General features: G+C 46.4%; 1 protein-coding gene across 1 annotated transcript; it reads left to right on the top strand.

Annotated features, from left to right (window-relative positions):
• On the top strand, positions 1-15,573 carry LOC125720284 (uncharacterized). The gene is made up of 4 exons (XM_048995490.1): positions 1-333; positions 530-594; positions 1,134-1,524; positions 15,280-15,573. Exons 1-4 carry the CDS (start codon positions 310-312, stop codon positions 15,571-15,573), a joined length of 774 nt encoding a protein of 257 aa, XP_048851447.1. The 5' UTR covers positions 1-309.
• The last annotated feature ends 344 nt before the right edge of the window (positions 15,574-15,917 follow it).

Genomic DNA, 15,917 nt, shown 5'->3' with positions numbered 1-15,917 from the left:
TTTAAATTACCTACACAAATTAATTCAAAAGTCATACAATCAACAATAATGTACTTTAGCACATCACTGTTTTTGTGCGTGAAACGGTTAACTTGCAGGTCAGGTGTTGTGATGCAGGACGTTAAGAGAAACATGTATCAATGCCCAAATCACTCTGTCCGGATTGACATTAGGAATGTTCAGGAAACACTGGTGGTCTGTAGTCCTCGGCTAGACAGTGTTCTGCATCCCGGGTAGGATGCCAGTCCAGTAGACCCGGCCAGATATACCACCTCACCTATATGTGTGTGGAGATCACATGGTTTCTGCATGCTCTCCTCATGTTCCTGGCGGGTAGGTCGGGGCTCCTCAGGGCTCCTCTCGTCCTAAGGATGTGTGATTTAGGTGTTCTGGTGTCCCTAAATGCTTATGGAGGCTAGATGGATGGATTGTGATCCATGAGTAGCTATATTCCAGAGTGTCTCTGATGATGATCATTCCTCTTACTGTTTTACTGCCCTAGCCAGCTCAGTTTCACTTTCATTTCCAGCACCTGATCTCGATTTCTGAAGAACTCAGACGTCAGACGCCTGCTCCCAGCCTACCCAAACGGAGGTAAAGCTTCCTGGTTATGAGAGTGTGATCACATTGACAATGCAGGTATTTTTACGTAGGATGGCTGCAGAAAAGCAGGAATATTATAAAGAAGAGTTGAGTTGGGTAGCTAAAAACCAAACGTGCCTTCCACTGTTGGCTTCGACCCCTTACCTATGTGAGCTTGTGGGGGCAGAGATGTATTTGCTCAGTTACTGGTGATACATTGTCAATATGAGGGGCATAGCTAGATATTTTGGATCCCCTTGAAAATTGTCACCATGCCCCCCCCCCCCCCCCCCCCCCCAATTAAATTCTGGGCCTCCTGAGCCTGCCCTTACTCTGCCCAGTACACATGCACAGCTATCCCAGGGCCCATGGTTGGGCAGGAAATTGCAAATAATGAATGAATGAATGAATGAAAAGTAAGGGGGAAAATGGACAAAAGACAACGCAAAAACTGATCAGCGACGACAAATAATACTTGCACATCATTTATCTAATTTTCAGCTTGTTTTTTCTTAGGTCTAACTGCTCAGTCTAATTTTCTGTCCATCCAGATTTACCATGGGAATTCACAGTCAACCCAGAAGGATCCCGACTGTATCCTCAGTTCAGGATTTAAGTGGTGTGAGGTTTGGGCACAAATTCCCCAGACGTGGCCTGAAGCTTCTACACTGGCTGGCAAATGAATGGATCGCATTTGACGGTGAGGGGAAGATGGTGGCCAAGACACATCCCAGAACCAGAGAGTTTGGGTTCCACATCTTCCACAACATAGAGCAGATTTTACCAGTGTTACTGGGAAGCCAGAGCTGTTACTTTGAGGTGGGGAACCTGCATGCCGATGGTGCTGCTGCTCTTCCCTTCAGTGTGGCCGACACAGGAAGTGATAAAAGCAACACCGACCGAATCATTGTGAGAATGGACTCAGGTCAGGTGGTTGGCGAGGTTTACATCACAGAACACACCCCACACCAGAACAGCTTCAGTTCTGAATCTACATACCGCATCAGCAACATCCTGATCCGATCTATACGAGGTTTGAAGGAGAGCGTCTTCCTCCAGCGGGCTGGGTACATCCCAGGCATGTATGAGAATCTCATGCCAAGGAATAGAGAAACCGCTGTTAACATGGAGGAGGGAGATAACAGGGGGGGCTTCCCAAGGCAGCGCCAGTCCACTTTTGATGATATTTGTAGTTGTGTTATACTATGAACAAGCAGTGGCTAAAAAAAAAAATTGAGGGTTACATGCCATGTGATTGAGTATATGCTTGCAGGTTCGCCTGCCGTCCACCATTCGCCTGCCCGTCTCCTCCTTCCATCCTCTGTTCGTCCGCTCTGCCCCCACGACCCCGCCCACATCTTCCCTCTGCACTTCGTATAGTTTGTCACTGGTAATTTTGGTTCTGTGTGTTTCGGTAGGGAGTTAGGGACAGGAATTGTCTTCTGTTTTTTTTCTGTAGGCAGATTAGCTGTGGGTCCCACTCACAATTTTGTTTCGTTTGTTATTTTGACCTGTGTCACTCCTGGTGAAATTCATCACTGGATGTTCTTTCTTGTGCTTTTTAAATGTCACATCTGTTATTGTCCGTCATCTGTCTATATATTAAGTTCGCCACCTTCGGTGTGTCGTTATCCAGTACCCCTTTCCATGGCCGTCGTCAGCTTCAATCGTTTTAAGCCTAAACCCGAGTATTTTAGCCCCGATGCCAATCTTCCTTTAAAAAATAAAAAGTGACGGTCCAGGTAAACTTAAATTAGCCTCAGATCTTTTCATTAGCCAGAAACGCCCCTGTCGTTTTCTATATCTGTTCTCTCACACCTCAACCCCTAGATGGGGGATCGTGACAGAAGGTAAAAAGATAATTAAGCTGGGAGAGGTTGTGAGTTTGTGAAATCTGAAGACAAAACTTCAAAATCATTCACCGGACCAAAACACTGTCATTATTTTGTCCTGATTGTTGATTCATAAAGTTTTAGTGTGTCATTTTATGTGTTTTAGCCAATAAGGGATTACAGGTATTTCTTTGAGAACATCAGGGAGGACACTTCCATTCTGAGGAAGCTCAGCTTTTACCTCGTCTGACACAGCACCGCTTCAGATAAACTGGACAATCACCATCTGGCCGCTAGGTGTCACTGTTTACAATATAAACAAGTTTTTTAAAGTCTGGCTTTTTGCTGATCTGTTTGTGTCACCTTCCAAATTAAAATGTGATGTTTGATGTTTTACTCCATTAAAGTGTGTGTGTTCATAATGTTGCACTTCTGGTCATTAAATAGTTTTACTTGGTTCCTACTTTGATAGAAGATGTTTCAAAACTCCTGTTCCTATCCTGCTTATTCTTGTACCTGGGCTCAGAATGTTAAGGAGGGGACACGAAAAACGTAGTGGCTCAGAATGTTAAGGAGGGGACATGAAAAATGCAGCAACTCAGAATGTTAAGGAGGGGACACGAAAAATGCAACGGCTCAGAATGTTAAGGAGGGGACACGAAAACACCCCACTCCCCCGGAGAGCTTTAAAGGCTCACTTTGGCCATTACTGATCAAACAGAATGAGCAGTGACCCAGTGGTGCCTTTCGTGTCCCCTCCTTAACATTCTGAGCCACTGTGTTTTTTGTGTCCCCTCTTGAACATTTTGAGCCGCTGTGTTTTTCATGCCCCACCTTAATGTTCTGAGCCGCTGTGTTTTTCGTGCCCCCTCCTTAACGTTCTGAGCCGCTGTGTTTTTTGTGTCTCCTCCTTAACGTTCTGAGCCGCTGTGTTTTTCGTGCCCCTCCTTAACGTTCTGAGCCGCTGCGTTTTTCGTGCCCCTCCTTAACGTTCTGAGCCGCTGTGTTTTTTGTGTCCTCTCCTTAACATTCTGAGCCGCTGTGTTTTTTGTATCCCCTCCTTAACGTTCTTAGCCGCTGTGTTTTTCGTGCCCGTCCTTAACGTTCTGAGCCGCTGCGTTTTTCGTGCCCCTCCTTAACGTTCTGAGCCGCTGTGTTTTTTGTGTCCTCTCCTTAACATTCTGAGCCGCTGTGTTTTTCGTGTCCCCTCCTTAACATTCTGAGCCGCTGCGTTTTCGTGACCCCTCCTTAACATTCTGAGCTGCTACGTTTTTCGTGTCCCCTCCTTAATGTTCTGATCTGCTGTGTTTTTTGTGTCTCCTCCTTAACGTTCTGAGCCGCTGTGTTTTTGTGTCCCCTCCTTAACGTTCTGAGCCACTGTGTTTTTCGTGCCCCCTCCTTAACATTCTGAACTGCTGCATTTTTTGTGTCCCCTCCTTAACTTTCTGAGCCACTGCGTTTTCGTGCCCCTCTTTAACATTCTGAGCCACTGCGTTTTTCGTGTCCCCTCCTTAACATTCTGAACTGCTGCCGTTTTTGTGTCCCCTCCTTAACTTTCTGAGCCACTGCGTTTTCGTGCCCCCTCCTTAACATTCTGAGCTGCTGCGTTTTTCGTGTCCTCTCCTTAACATTCTGAGCCGCTGCGTTTTCGTGACCCCTCCTTAACATTCTGAGCCGCTGCCTTTTTCGTGTCCCCTCCTTAACATTCTGAACTGCTGCCGTTTTTGTGTCCCCTCCTTAATTTTCTGAGCCACTGCGTTTTCGTGCCCCCTCCTTAACATTCTGAGCTGCTGCGTTTTTCGTGTCCCCTCCTTAACATTCTGAGCCGCTGTGTTTTTCATGTCTCCTCCTTAACATTCTGAGCAGCTGTGTTTTTCGTGCGCCTCCTTATCGTTCTGAGCCACTGCGTTTTTCGTGCCCCTCCTTAACTTTCTGAGCCGCTGCATTTTCGTGCCCCTCCTTAACATTCTGAGCCACTGCGTTTTTTGTGTCCCCTCCTTAACATTCTGAACTGCTGCCGTTTTTGTGTCCCCTCCTTAACTTTCTGAGCCACTGCGTTTTCGTGCCCCCTCCTTAACATTCTGAGCTGCTGCGTTTTTCGTGTCCTCTCCTTAACATTCTGAGCCGCTGCGTTTTCGTGACCCCTCCTTAACATTCTGAGCCGCTGCCTTTTTCGTGTCCCCTCCTTAACATTCTGAACTGCTGCCGTTTTTGTGTCCCCTCCTTAATTTTCTGAGCCACTGCGTTTTCGTGCCCCCTCCTTAACATTCTGAGCTGCTGCGTTTTTCGTGTCCCCTCCTTAACATTCTGAGCCGCTGTGTTTTTCATGTCTCCTCCTTAACATTCTGAGCAGCTGTGTTTTTCGTGCGCCTCCTTATCGTTCTGAGCCACTGCGTTTTTCGTGCCCCTCCTTAACTTTCTGAGCCGCTGCATTTTCGTGCCCCTCCTTAACATTCTGAGCCACTGCGTTTTTTGTGTCCCCTCCTTAACATTCTGAACTGCTGCATTTTTTGTGTCCCCTCCTTAACTTTCTGAGCCACTGCGTTTTCGTGCCCCCTCCTTAACATTCTGAGCCACTGCGTTTTTCGTGCCCCTCCTTAACGTTCTGAGCCGCTGTGTTTTTTGTGTCCTCTCCTTAACATTCTGAGCCGCTGTGTTTTTTGTATCCCCTCCTTAACGTTCTTAGCCGCTGTGTTTTTCGTGCCCGTCCTTAACGTTCTGAGCCGCTGCGTTTTTCGTGCCCCTCCTTAACGTTCTGAGCCGCTGTGTTTTTTGTGTCCTCTCCTTAACATTCTGAGCCGCTGTGTTTTTCGTGTCCCCTCCTTAACATTCTGAGCCGCTGCGTTTTCGTGACCCCTCCTTAACATTCTGAGCTGCTACGTTTTTCGTGTCCCCTCCTTAATGTTCTGATCTGCTGTGTTTTTTGTGTCTCCTCCTTAATGTTCTGAGCCGCTGTGTTTTTGTGTCCCCTCCTTAACGTTCTCAGCCACTGTGTTTTTCGTGCCCCCTCCTTAACATTCTGAACTGCTGCATTTTTTGTGTCCCCTCCTTAACTTTCTGAGCCACTGCGTTTTCGTGCCCCTCTTTAACATTCTGAGCCACTGCGTTTTTCGTGTCCCCTCCTTAACATTCTGAACTGCTGCCGTTTTTGTGTCCCCTCCTTAACTTTCTGAGCCACTGCGTTTTCGTGCCCCCTCCTTAACATTCTGAGCTGCTGCGTTTTTCGTGTCCTCTCCTTAACATTCTGAGCCGCTGCGTTTTCGTGACCCCTCCTTAACATTCTGAGCCGCTGCCTTTTTCGTGTCCCCTCCTTAACATTCTGAACTGCTGCCGTTTTTGTGTCCCCTCCTTAATTTTCTGAGCCACTGCGTTTTCGTGCCCCCTCCTTAACATTCTGAGCTGCTGCGTTTTTCGTGTCCCCTCCTTAACATTCTGAGCCGCTGTGTTTTTCATGTCTCCTCCTTAACATTCTGAGCAGCTGTGTTTTTCGTGCGCCTCCTTATCGTTCTGAGCCACTGCGTTTTTCGTGCCCCTCCTTAACTTTCTGAGCCGCTGCATTTTCGTGCCCTTCCTTAACATTCTGAGCCACTGCGTTTTTTGTGTCCCCTCCTTAACATTCTGAACTGCTGCCGTTTTTGTGTCCCCTCCTTAACTTTCTGAGCCACTGCGTTTTCGTGCCCCCTCCTTAACATTCTGAGCTGCTGCGTTTTTCGTGTCCCCTCCTTAACATTCTGAGCCGCTGCGTTTTCGTGACCCCTCCTTAACATTCTGAGCCGCTGCGTTTTTCGTGTCCCCTCCTTAACATTCTGAACTGCTGCCGTTTTTGTGTCCCCTCCTTAACTTTCTGAGCCACTGCATTTTCGTGTCCTCTCCTTAACGTTCTGAGCCACTGTGTTTTTCATGTCTCCTCCTTAACATTCTGAGCAGCTGTGTTTTTCGTGCGCCTCCTTAACGTTCTGAGCCGCTGTGTTTTTCGTGCCCCTCCTTAACATTCTGAACTGCTGTGTTTTTCGTGTCCCCTCCTTAACATTCTAAGCCACTGTATTTTTTGTGTCCCCTCCTTAACATTCTGAGTCACTGCGTTTTCGTGCACCCTCCTTAACATTCTGAGCCGCTGTGTTTTTTGTGTCCCCTCCTTAACATTCTGAGCCGCTGTGTTTTTCATGTCCCCTCCTTAACAGGTCAGAGCAAATTTATATGCAATATTCAGATACTTTTTCCCCATTCTCTGCTTGCACTTTAGAGACAGGACTGGTGGAGTCTCCCAGTGTGCTCACATCTCTGTGTAACTTCATCCATCCATCCATCATCTCCCACTTAATCCGAGGTCGGGTCGCGGGGGTAGCAGTCTCAGCAGGGAGGCCCAGACTTCCCTCTCCCCAGCAACTTCATCCAGCTCTTCTGGGGGGATCCCGAGGCATTCCCAGGCCAGCTGAGAGACATAGTCCCTCCAGCGTGTCCTGGGTCTTCCCCGGGGCCTCCCCACAGTGGGACATGCCCGGAACACCTCACCAAGGAGGCGTCCAGGAGGCATCCTAATTAGATGCCTGAGCCACCTCATCTGGCTCCTCTCAATGCGGAGGAGCAGTGGCTCTATTCTGAGTCCCTCCCGAATGACTGAGCTCCTCACCCTTTCTCTAAGGGAGAGCCCAGCCACCCTGCGGAGGAAACCCATTTTGGCCGCTTGCACTCGCGATTTTGTTTTTTTTGGTCACTACCCATAGCTCGTGACCATAGGTGAGGGTAGGAACGTAGTTCGACTGGTAAATCGAGAGCTTTGCCTTTTCGCTCAGCTTTCTTCACCATGACAGACCGATGCAGCGCCCGCATCACTGCTGATGCTGCACCGATCCGCCTGTCGATCTCCTGTTCCATTGTTCCCTCACTTGTGAACAAGACCCCGAGATACTTAAACTCCTCCACTTGGGAGAGGACCCCATCCCCTACCCGGAGAGAGCATACCCTTTTCCGGCTGAAGACCATGGTCTCGGATTTGGAAGTGCTGATCCTCACCCCAGCCGCTTCACACTCGGCTGCGAACTTTCCCAGTGAGAGCCGAAGGTCATGGTCCGATGAAGCCAAAAGAACCACATCATCTGCAAAAAGCAGAGACCTAATCCTGAGGTCACCAAACCGGACACCCTCAACTCCCTGGCTGCGCCTAGAAATTCTGTCCATAAAAACTATGAACAGAATCGGTGACAAAGGGCAGCCCTGACGGAGTCCAACCCTCACCAGAAACGAGTTCGACTTATTGCCGCCCATGCGGACCAGGCTCTGGCACCGGTCATACAGGAACCGAACTGCCCTTAAAAGGAAGCCCAGCACCCCATACTCCCGGAGCACTCCCCACAGGACTCCCCAAGGGACATGGTCAAATGCCTTCTCCAAGTCCACAAAACACATGTAGACTGGTTGGGCAAACTCCCATGAACCCTCCAAAACCCTGCAGAGATTATAGAGCTGGTCCACTGTTCCACGGCCAGGGTGAAAACCACACTGTTCCTCCTGAATCCAAGGTTCGACAATCCGGCGGACCCTCTCCAGAACCCCCGAATAGACCTTACCAGGGAGGCTAAGGAGTGTGATCCCCCTATAGTTGGAGCACACCCTCCGGTCCCCTTTCTTAAAGAGGGGGACCACCACCCTGGTCTGCCAGTCCAGAGGCACTGCCCCTGATGTCTACGCGATGCCACAGATGCGTGTCAACCAAGACAGCCCCGCAACATCCAGAGCCTTGAGGAACTCTGGGCGAATCTCATCCACCCCTGGGGCTCGGCCACAGAGGAGCTTTTTAACCACCTCAGCAACCTCCGCCCCAGAAATAGGCGAGTCCACCCCCAAGTCCCCACACTCTGCTTCCATATCGGAAGGCGTGGCGGTGGGATTGAGGAGGTCTTCGAAGTGTTCCTTCCACCGACACAAAACGTCCTGAGTTGAGGTCAGCAGCGCACCATCCCCACCATAAACAGTGTTGATGTTGCACCGCTTTCCCGCCCTGACCCGCCGGATGGTGGACCAGAATCTCCTTGAAGCCATCTGGAAGTCGTTTTCCATGGCCTCGCCAAACTCCTCCCATACCCAAGTTTTTGCCTCAGCAACCGCCGAAGCTGCATCCTGCTTGGCCCGCTGGTACCTATCAGCTGCCTCAGGAGTCCCACAAGCCAAAAAGGCCCGATAGGACTCCTTCTTCAGCTTGAAGACATCCCTCACCACCGGTGTCCACCAGCGGGTTCAGGGATTGCCGCGACAGGCACCAACCACCTTACGGCCACAGCTCCGGTCAGCTGCTTCCACAATGGAGGCGCGGAACATGGCCCATTCGGACTCAATGTCCCCTGCCTCCCCCGGGATATGGGAGAAGTTCTGCTGGAGGTAGGAGTTGAAACTCCTCTTGACAGGGGATTCCGCCAGACGTTCCCAGCAGACCCTCACTATATGCTTGGGCCTGCCAGGCCTGGCCGGCTTCCTCCCCCACAGCTCTGTGTAACATCTGTTCCCAATAACTACAGCGTTTACCAAGGCCAGCTCTCTCTGGGAGATTCTGCAGCAGAACTCTATCACCAACTAAAATATTATCCCATTTACTTCTTTGTCACAACAGCACTTGTCTTTTACTGAGGACTTTTGGCTATTTTCCAACACAGTTTTATAGGCTTCCTGGATCCTTGTGGACCACAAATTCCTACTTGGTCCCACGATGGCATTCAAAAAAGGAGAAAAAACAGAGAATACCCCGTTGCTTCATGTTTTGTGCAATTCTAAGCATGAATAATGTGTGAAAGATGATCTGTCTAATCTGACTTTCGTAACCTCTTCTTGATGGGAATGAAGGCATCTGGAGGAGGGTGTGATTTAACCCTTTGATGGGATTTTCCCGAGGATGGTACAGAGTCATACAGGAGTGGGATATGGCTGACAGTTGTTGTAATCTGTAAAATAAACTGTTTTCAAACTCCCTATCTTGATAAAGATGCCATTTCCTGGGAAATCCAAAATGAGAAATAAAATCCTAAAATATTTTCTGCACTCCTTCCTTTGTGGACTTAGTCCTTGTGGGATCTGCTTGGGCAAACCGGGTAAAATGATAAATGAGGACAAGAATATATTCATGACCACCTGGACTGGATTTCAGATGAAGATAGTCTGCAACTATCAGTTTAGCACTGGTGGAAATTGACCCCATCGGGGCCTTTTCAGGGAAACATAGATGGTTTTGTATAATCCAAATCGAATAGCTCTTTCAGCTCAACCACTCAGGGGTGGCTTCAAGATGGGCAGTTAGTCAAGGGCTGGTTGGGGGTCATGATGTTAAAGTATTTGTCCTATACTCATATTTTCTTTATTGTATTTCATATTTACTATTTACTCAGTTTTTACTATTCATACTATTATTATCATCATTATTTTTCCCTGATTCCTTTAGCTGTGCTCTCCTGTGTGGGGTGTGCCAGTCATTTCTTCTTCCCCTGACTAGTTCCTCCCTTTCCTCCTTTGCTCCTGTCTCGGGTGTGGTCTCAGGGTATGGTTTGGTGGGGGAGGGAGTTGTCTTTGTAAATCTTTTACTGCTTGGGCATGATTTTCTTTCAATTTAATTCAATAAAAATTCAATCACAGAAAATTACATACCAGGGTTCATCCACTAAAATTTCCAGGGGTCTAATGCCCACCCAGTCCTTTCAATGACACCCACTTGTGCCCCTGTATCCAGAAGCATATATATATATATATATATATATATATATATATATATATATATATATATATATATATATATATATATATATATATATATATATATTTGAAACCAAGCATTTGCCTCCAAGCCACTGAACTGTTGTTTTCACAGTGAAATTATCAGTATCAATTTATTTAATACTGTAATATATTGACCTTGAACATCACTGTTCATAGACATCTGTAGTTTTAGTTAATGAGCTGGTTCAGTGGCAGGCATGCACAGCATGAACTGCAACCCGTCTAGACTTAACCAGAGAAGAGAGACACTTTGCTCATTTAGCCTCCTCACAAACAGGTTTTATTATCAGGTCTAAAATTACATCATCCGTGACCTGATGATCAGTAAGGAATCATTTAATGTCTTTCTTGTTTCCTGTGACTCTGCCATCTGTGACCTTTCCTTGGCCAGCAGGCACTTCTGGTCATTCCACTCTGTCATATATTCCATCTCCGTCCTACGTGTTCAGTCCCTGTTTGGCCAGCAGGTGTTACCGGCCAATCCCTTTTCTCCTCTGTCTTAGTCCTAAGCCCCTAGTGTGCCTCTCTGGGTCTCTGGACGGCCACATCGCTCTGTAGGTTGAGTGTGTGGCTTGGAGACTAATGATCTTCTGCTTGCGGGTTCAAAGCCACCCTCATCTGTTTAATTACATTTATTAGTTTTGTTCCCCAGTGTTTCTTGTTTTCTGTTCTGCTTTCCTGCTTATAGATTTGCCCTGCTTCTTCCCTGTTCACTTCTGGTCTTGTTTATACTATTTGGTTTTGTTAATTATCCTGCCGTATTCCCAAAGTGTTGGCTAGTGTTTTCTAGTTCTAGTGTTTGTAGTATTCCCTAGGTCTGTGCTTGTTAATTGTTCCACATGTTGCTCATTGTCCTTCTCCTTTTGTGATTGGCTTATTTGTCCTTTGTCTGCCATGAATTTCTGTGTGTATTTAAGTGCCTCTTCTGGTTCTGTTCCTTGGTGGTTCGTCGTATTTGTATGTGGTTGTATTTAGTTCCTGTGTGTTTGCTGCTCTGTTCCGGCGCTCAGCTCCCCTGTCTATTTGCTTTATGATTTCTTTGTTGCATTTTTATTTCTACAATTTTGTGTTGACCCCTCCGTCCTTTAATTTTGTGCCTTCCTCATTGTTCATTATTATTAATAAACCCCTTTTGTTTCGGAGCCACAAGTGGATTGTCACCTTTTTCCCTGCCTGCGTCATGCCCTGCTGTGACAGTTTTCATTTTTTTCATTGTTTGGAGAAACACCAGTTGATTTTTTTATACATGATTTCCGCATCGTTCTATTGTAACGCGAGTAACACACACCATCTAAGAGCCATAACCCCACATGCAAATTGTTTTGGAATCTCGTTATCTTGCTGCTTTGTAATATTTAACTCCTGAAACAACTCTGAACCGCTTTTATTCCAGTGTGGTGCACGGTGCCTGCTTCATCATTTCCACCCCTTTTACACACACAGAGAAGACCTTGAGAGACACGGACTGTTCCTCCATAACCTCCATAAAGAAGACATGGAAATTACTTAATAATTATGTAAAAGGATATAATTCTTCCGGTTTATCATGATCACCTTTCATCTCTTTGAAATATTTGTTTCCCTTTTCACAGTTATTCAATATGAAATATATGAACAAAGATGTGTGAGTGGGTTGATGTCCTTGCAGGAAATTTTAGGAGTTTTAAGGGTAGAAATGAAGGGGCCCGTAGCAGGAACCTTGAAAAGGCAGCAAGATAGATGAGAGCTGAGCTAACAAGGAACAAAGAGACACGCTTTGCATGCAAGTAATCCCTGTTTGAACAGACAATAAATGGTGTAGCAAAAATTTGCTCAAATAATTGGGCTCCACCAATAGGGAAATGTAGGGAAATCATTAATTAATTAATAATAATAATAATTAATTATTATGCTTGAATGGTTTGTTTCTTCCTGTGATGGGCTGGCCCCCCATCCTGGGTTGTTCCCTGCCTCGTGCCCTTAGCTTCTGGGATAGACTCCGGACCCCCCGCAACCCAGTAGGATAAACGGTTTGGACAATGGATGGATGGATGGGTTTTTTTCTCCAATAAACAATATTATAGAAGTATCAGTTGTTAAGTTACCTGAAGATTTAGTTGCAGGATATGAGGGGAATTCATTAATTACAGTATAACTATTTAACCTGGGTTAGAATGTTCGTCCCGCGGACATAACTCTCACCAGGTCTGTAGCACCTCTATACCAGAACTCTGCTCAGGGCCGTGAAGAGAGTCTCGCGATACTCTAGGACAAGCTTAGTAGCGATTTCACACGAGCGAATTGACTTAATAACGAGGCAGTCATTCAGCTGGAGGTTTAAAGTGTATAAAGTCCTGCATTTATTCCTAATGCTACAACCAACACATGACAGACATCATACTTAACATAAAACAAAGACGAAATAACAGAACAAAAAACAGAAATAAATAAATGAGCATGATGGAACATGGGAAAGCAGTAGATTAAGTTAAATGGGTACCTTAATGGAGATATTGTTCTGCACAGCAAGCCTTTGATCCTAGAAGCGTGACCCAAAATTATAAACCAGATGAACAAGATGAACATAATGAAAATGGATTTATTTTTTTCAAATCTTGAAACAGCTCTCTTTGATGAACTGTGTGTGAGGAGCGGGGGGGGGGGGGGGGTGCATGTTGGATTCCTAAAACATCATCACCCTTATCTGTTGCATCCCCCCCTTAGACTATGGGTACCAGCCTACTCTCTAGTCTGGATCTTAAATCAAGGCCCAGGTTGTTATTCCTAGGGTTTTACATCTCTGAGCCATACAAGTTGGAATGCTGGCCTTCCTTTGCCTTGTAATCTCAATCGCCTTGTGTGTGTGTGTGTGTGTGTGTGTGTGTGTGTGTGTGTGTGTGTGATCCTACAATGGGAAACTTCTACTACCTTAAGGCGTCTGCAGTGTATGTCTGTCTGGGATGTTTGACTTCCACGGTTCCCAGATGGAATTGTGGTTGTTAAGTGTAAGGTGCTTCTCAAAACCAACGGGAGTGAGTAGATTACTGCACCAAAGAAGCAGTGAGGCAGCCAATAGTCCCTGTGGTTGGTGTCCAGGTGTCCCAGACTACTGAAGATTTTAATGACATATGTTTGATTGAGACAGGTGTCCTCCTTGTAAAGAAGGAACTGGGGTTATGTATCTCCTATGATGCTTCCTGTCATGGCTGTAGTATTGCTTTCCATGGCCATTGCAGATGGTTGTTGGATGCTGACTCCATGCTCGTATCTTTAAGCCTGGTTCTGCTCTAATGGTGAAAACTACTGCTAAGGTAATGGTCACTCTCCCAGCTCCGCCTTTCAGGCCGTCTCACATTGTCCTGGTTCCCCAGTGGCTCTATGCTGGTAACTTTGAACTCAATATTAATATTAATGTCAACTGCAAAGGTATGACCTTGGAAGATCCTCATGGCTGGGATACAGGTGACCTATCCGACGCGAGCTTCAGTGACGATGACACTTTCCTTTTTCTGTTGAGCCGCATGCGTAAAAAAAGTGGGAATGTGCTAGAAAATTGGGGAACAGGAAAGGCAGTCTGCTGGAGAAGAAGTGCATGATGGGTTAGCGGTCAAGCCTTGCTTGTCTGTGTGTGAGTATTTCTGGGTGTTCTTACACAGGCAGGAAGCTGAGACGGGGAGAGAGATGGAAAAGCAGGTAACTGGGGAGAGCTCAGGCGGCAGCTTGCTAGGGGAAAGAACACTGTGGATGTTTCAAGGGATGGAAGACCTGGGATGGAGGGAGCTGCCCATCAGCGTAAGAGGACCTATTGAACAGCTACCAGTAATAAGCATGTGACCCTGTTCCTGCACAGATGGAGACTGATATTCATACTAATATCCAGTTACGCATTTACAGTATTAAAGGGATAGTATTGTTTCATTCAAGATAGGGTGTCTGTTTGAAATTCTTTTTTGTCTGTCTGAAATTTAAACTTTTGCTGTTCCACTACTCCAGTCGGTTCGGTTTCGCTTTCGTTTCCGGCACCTGATCTCGACTTCGCAAGAAGTCCAAAGGCTCTGGAGTATCCTGGGAGCCCAGACGACAGACGCCTGCTCCCCACCGCCTGCCTCATACCCAAGCGAAGGTAAAGCAGCCTACGTGTGAGTGAATTCTACGACCCCTACCCCCCTGCAGATAAACTTGCTGGTTTATTGGTGATATATTGTCAGTACACATATACACCGAAACAGTGGTTGAGTTGTAAAAAATTATTTCAAGAGGGGTCCGATCTTTGTCCGGGGGTAAAGTGTAATAATAAGTTGAGCGAGAGTGGGAGGGCAGCTACGATCATACAGTCTAGACTAAATTGTGTTTCGCACCAGAGGTTGCCAGCTGAGTGCCGCTGATATAGTTGGTAGAGGTCCCATTGTGTGAATGAAATTACACAGAACAATTTAGAGAGATGGTATATTTTCAAAGAGGATGGTTTTTGTTATTTTTCTTCCCCATGGGAAAATGGCATCCACATGCATCCCATGACAACCGGAGCCCTGCGTCTAACCAAGAATGCACAGGGCACGGGATGTCGAATGACGAATGTATTCATTTATTAAAAGAAAAGGAAAAGTAAAGGACAAAAGTAGTGGACAGAACAAATGGTTTTCTCGAACATTTCTTTATTTTTTTAACTAAAATATTAAGGTGATGTTTTTCTCGGGTTAACAGCCCAGCTGTTAACTTAATTTCCTGTCTGTCCAGATTTACCATGGGAATTCACAGTCCATCCAGAAGGATCCCGACTCTGAAATCAGTTTGGGGTTTCAGTGGCGTGACGTTTGGGCACAAATTCCCCAGACGTGGCCTGAAGCTTCTACACTGGCTGGCAAATGAATGGATCGTGTTTGATGGTGAGGGGAAGATGCTGGCCAAGACACATCCTAGAACCAGAGGGTTTGGGTTCCACATCTTCCACAACAAGGAGCAGATCTTACCGCCGATACTGAGAGGCCAGAGCTGTTATTTTGAGGTGGGGAACCTCCATAAAGTTGGCTCTGATGATCTTCCCTTCAGAGAGGCCGACACAAGAAGTAATGAGAAAAACATCGACCGTATCATTGTGCGAATGGACTCAGGGCAGGTGATTGGCGAGGTTTACATCACAGAACACACCCCTCACCAGAACAGCTTCAGTTCTGAATCTACATACCGCATCAGCAGAGGCCTGATCCGATCTATACGAGGTTTGGAGGAGAGCGTCTTCCTCCAGTGGGCTGGGTACATTCCGGGCATGTATGAACATTTCATGGAGCAGGAGGAAGAGGAGGAAGAGGATGAACATCTCATACCAAAGAACAGTGAAACCGCTGTTAACATAGGGGAGGAGGAAGAGGAGGAGGATGGCCGATCCAGTCGCGATGATAGGTGTTGCTGCGTTATACTGTGAATTACTGCTGTGTTGTGATGTCATACTTTGTTGCGTTATACTGTGAATTACTGCCGTGCTGTGATGTCATCGTTTAACTCAGCTTCACAATAACAGTACCTTTTCATTTCTCCTCTCCTCTATCTGAAGTCTTCTTCCATAATAAAATGTGACGTCTTATGTCATCTGTTGTCACAGACATTTTTTTCCTGTCCCAGCACATAAATGTTTCGTTAAAATTGGCATATTCTACAAAGGCAGTGTGAGTTATTGCCACAGAGTTTAAGTGTTGCTAAATCCCTAAAAATCATTTCTCTGAAGTAATTTTCCCCCTTTCTTTATTTTTATGTGGTGGAGTATAAAGC

The sequence above is a fragment of the Brienomyrus brachyistius genome, chromosome 25, assembly GCF_023856365.1.
Source record: "Brienomyrus brachyistius isolate T26 chromosome 25, BBRACH_0.4, whole genome shotgun sequence".
Taxonomy (NCBI): domain Eukaryota; kingdom Metazoa; phylum Chordata; class Actinopteri; order Osteoglossiformes; family Mormyridae; genus Brienomyrus; species Brienomyrus brachyistius.
The sequence above is the reverse complement of the archived record's forward strand: the minus strand, read 5'-3'. Positions and strand labels throughout refer to the sequence as shown.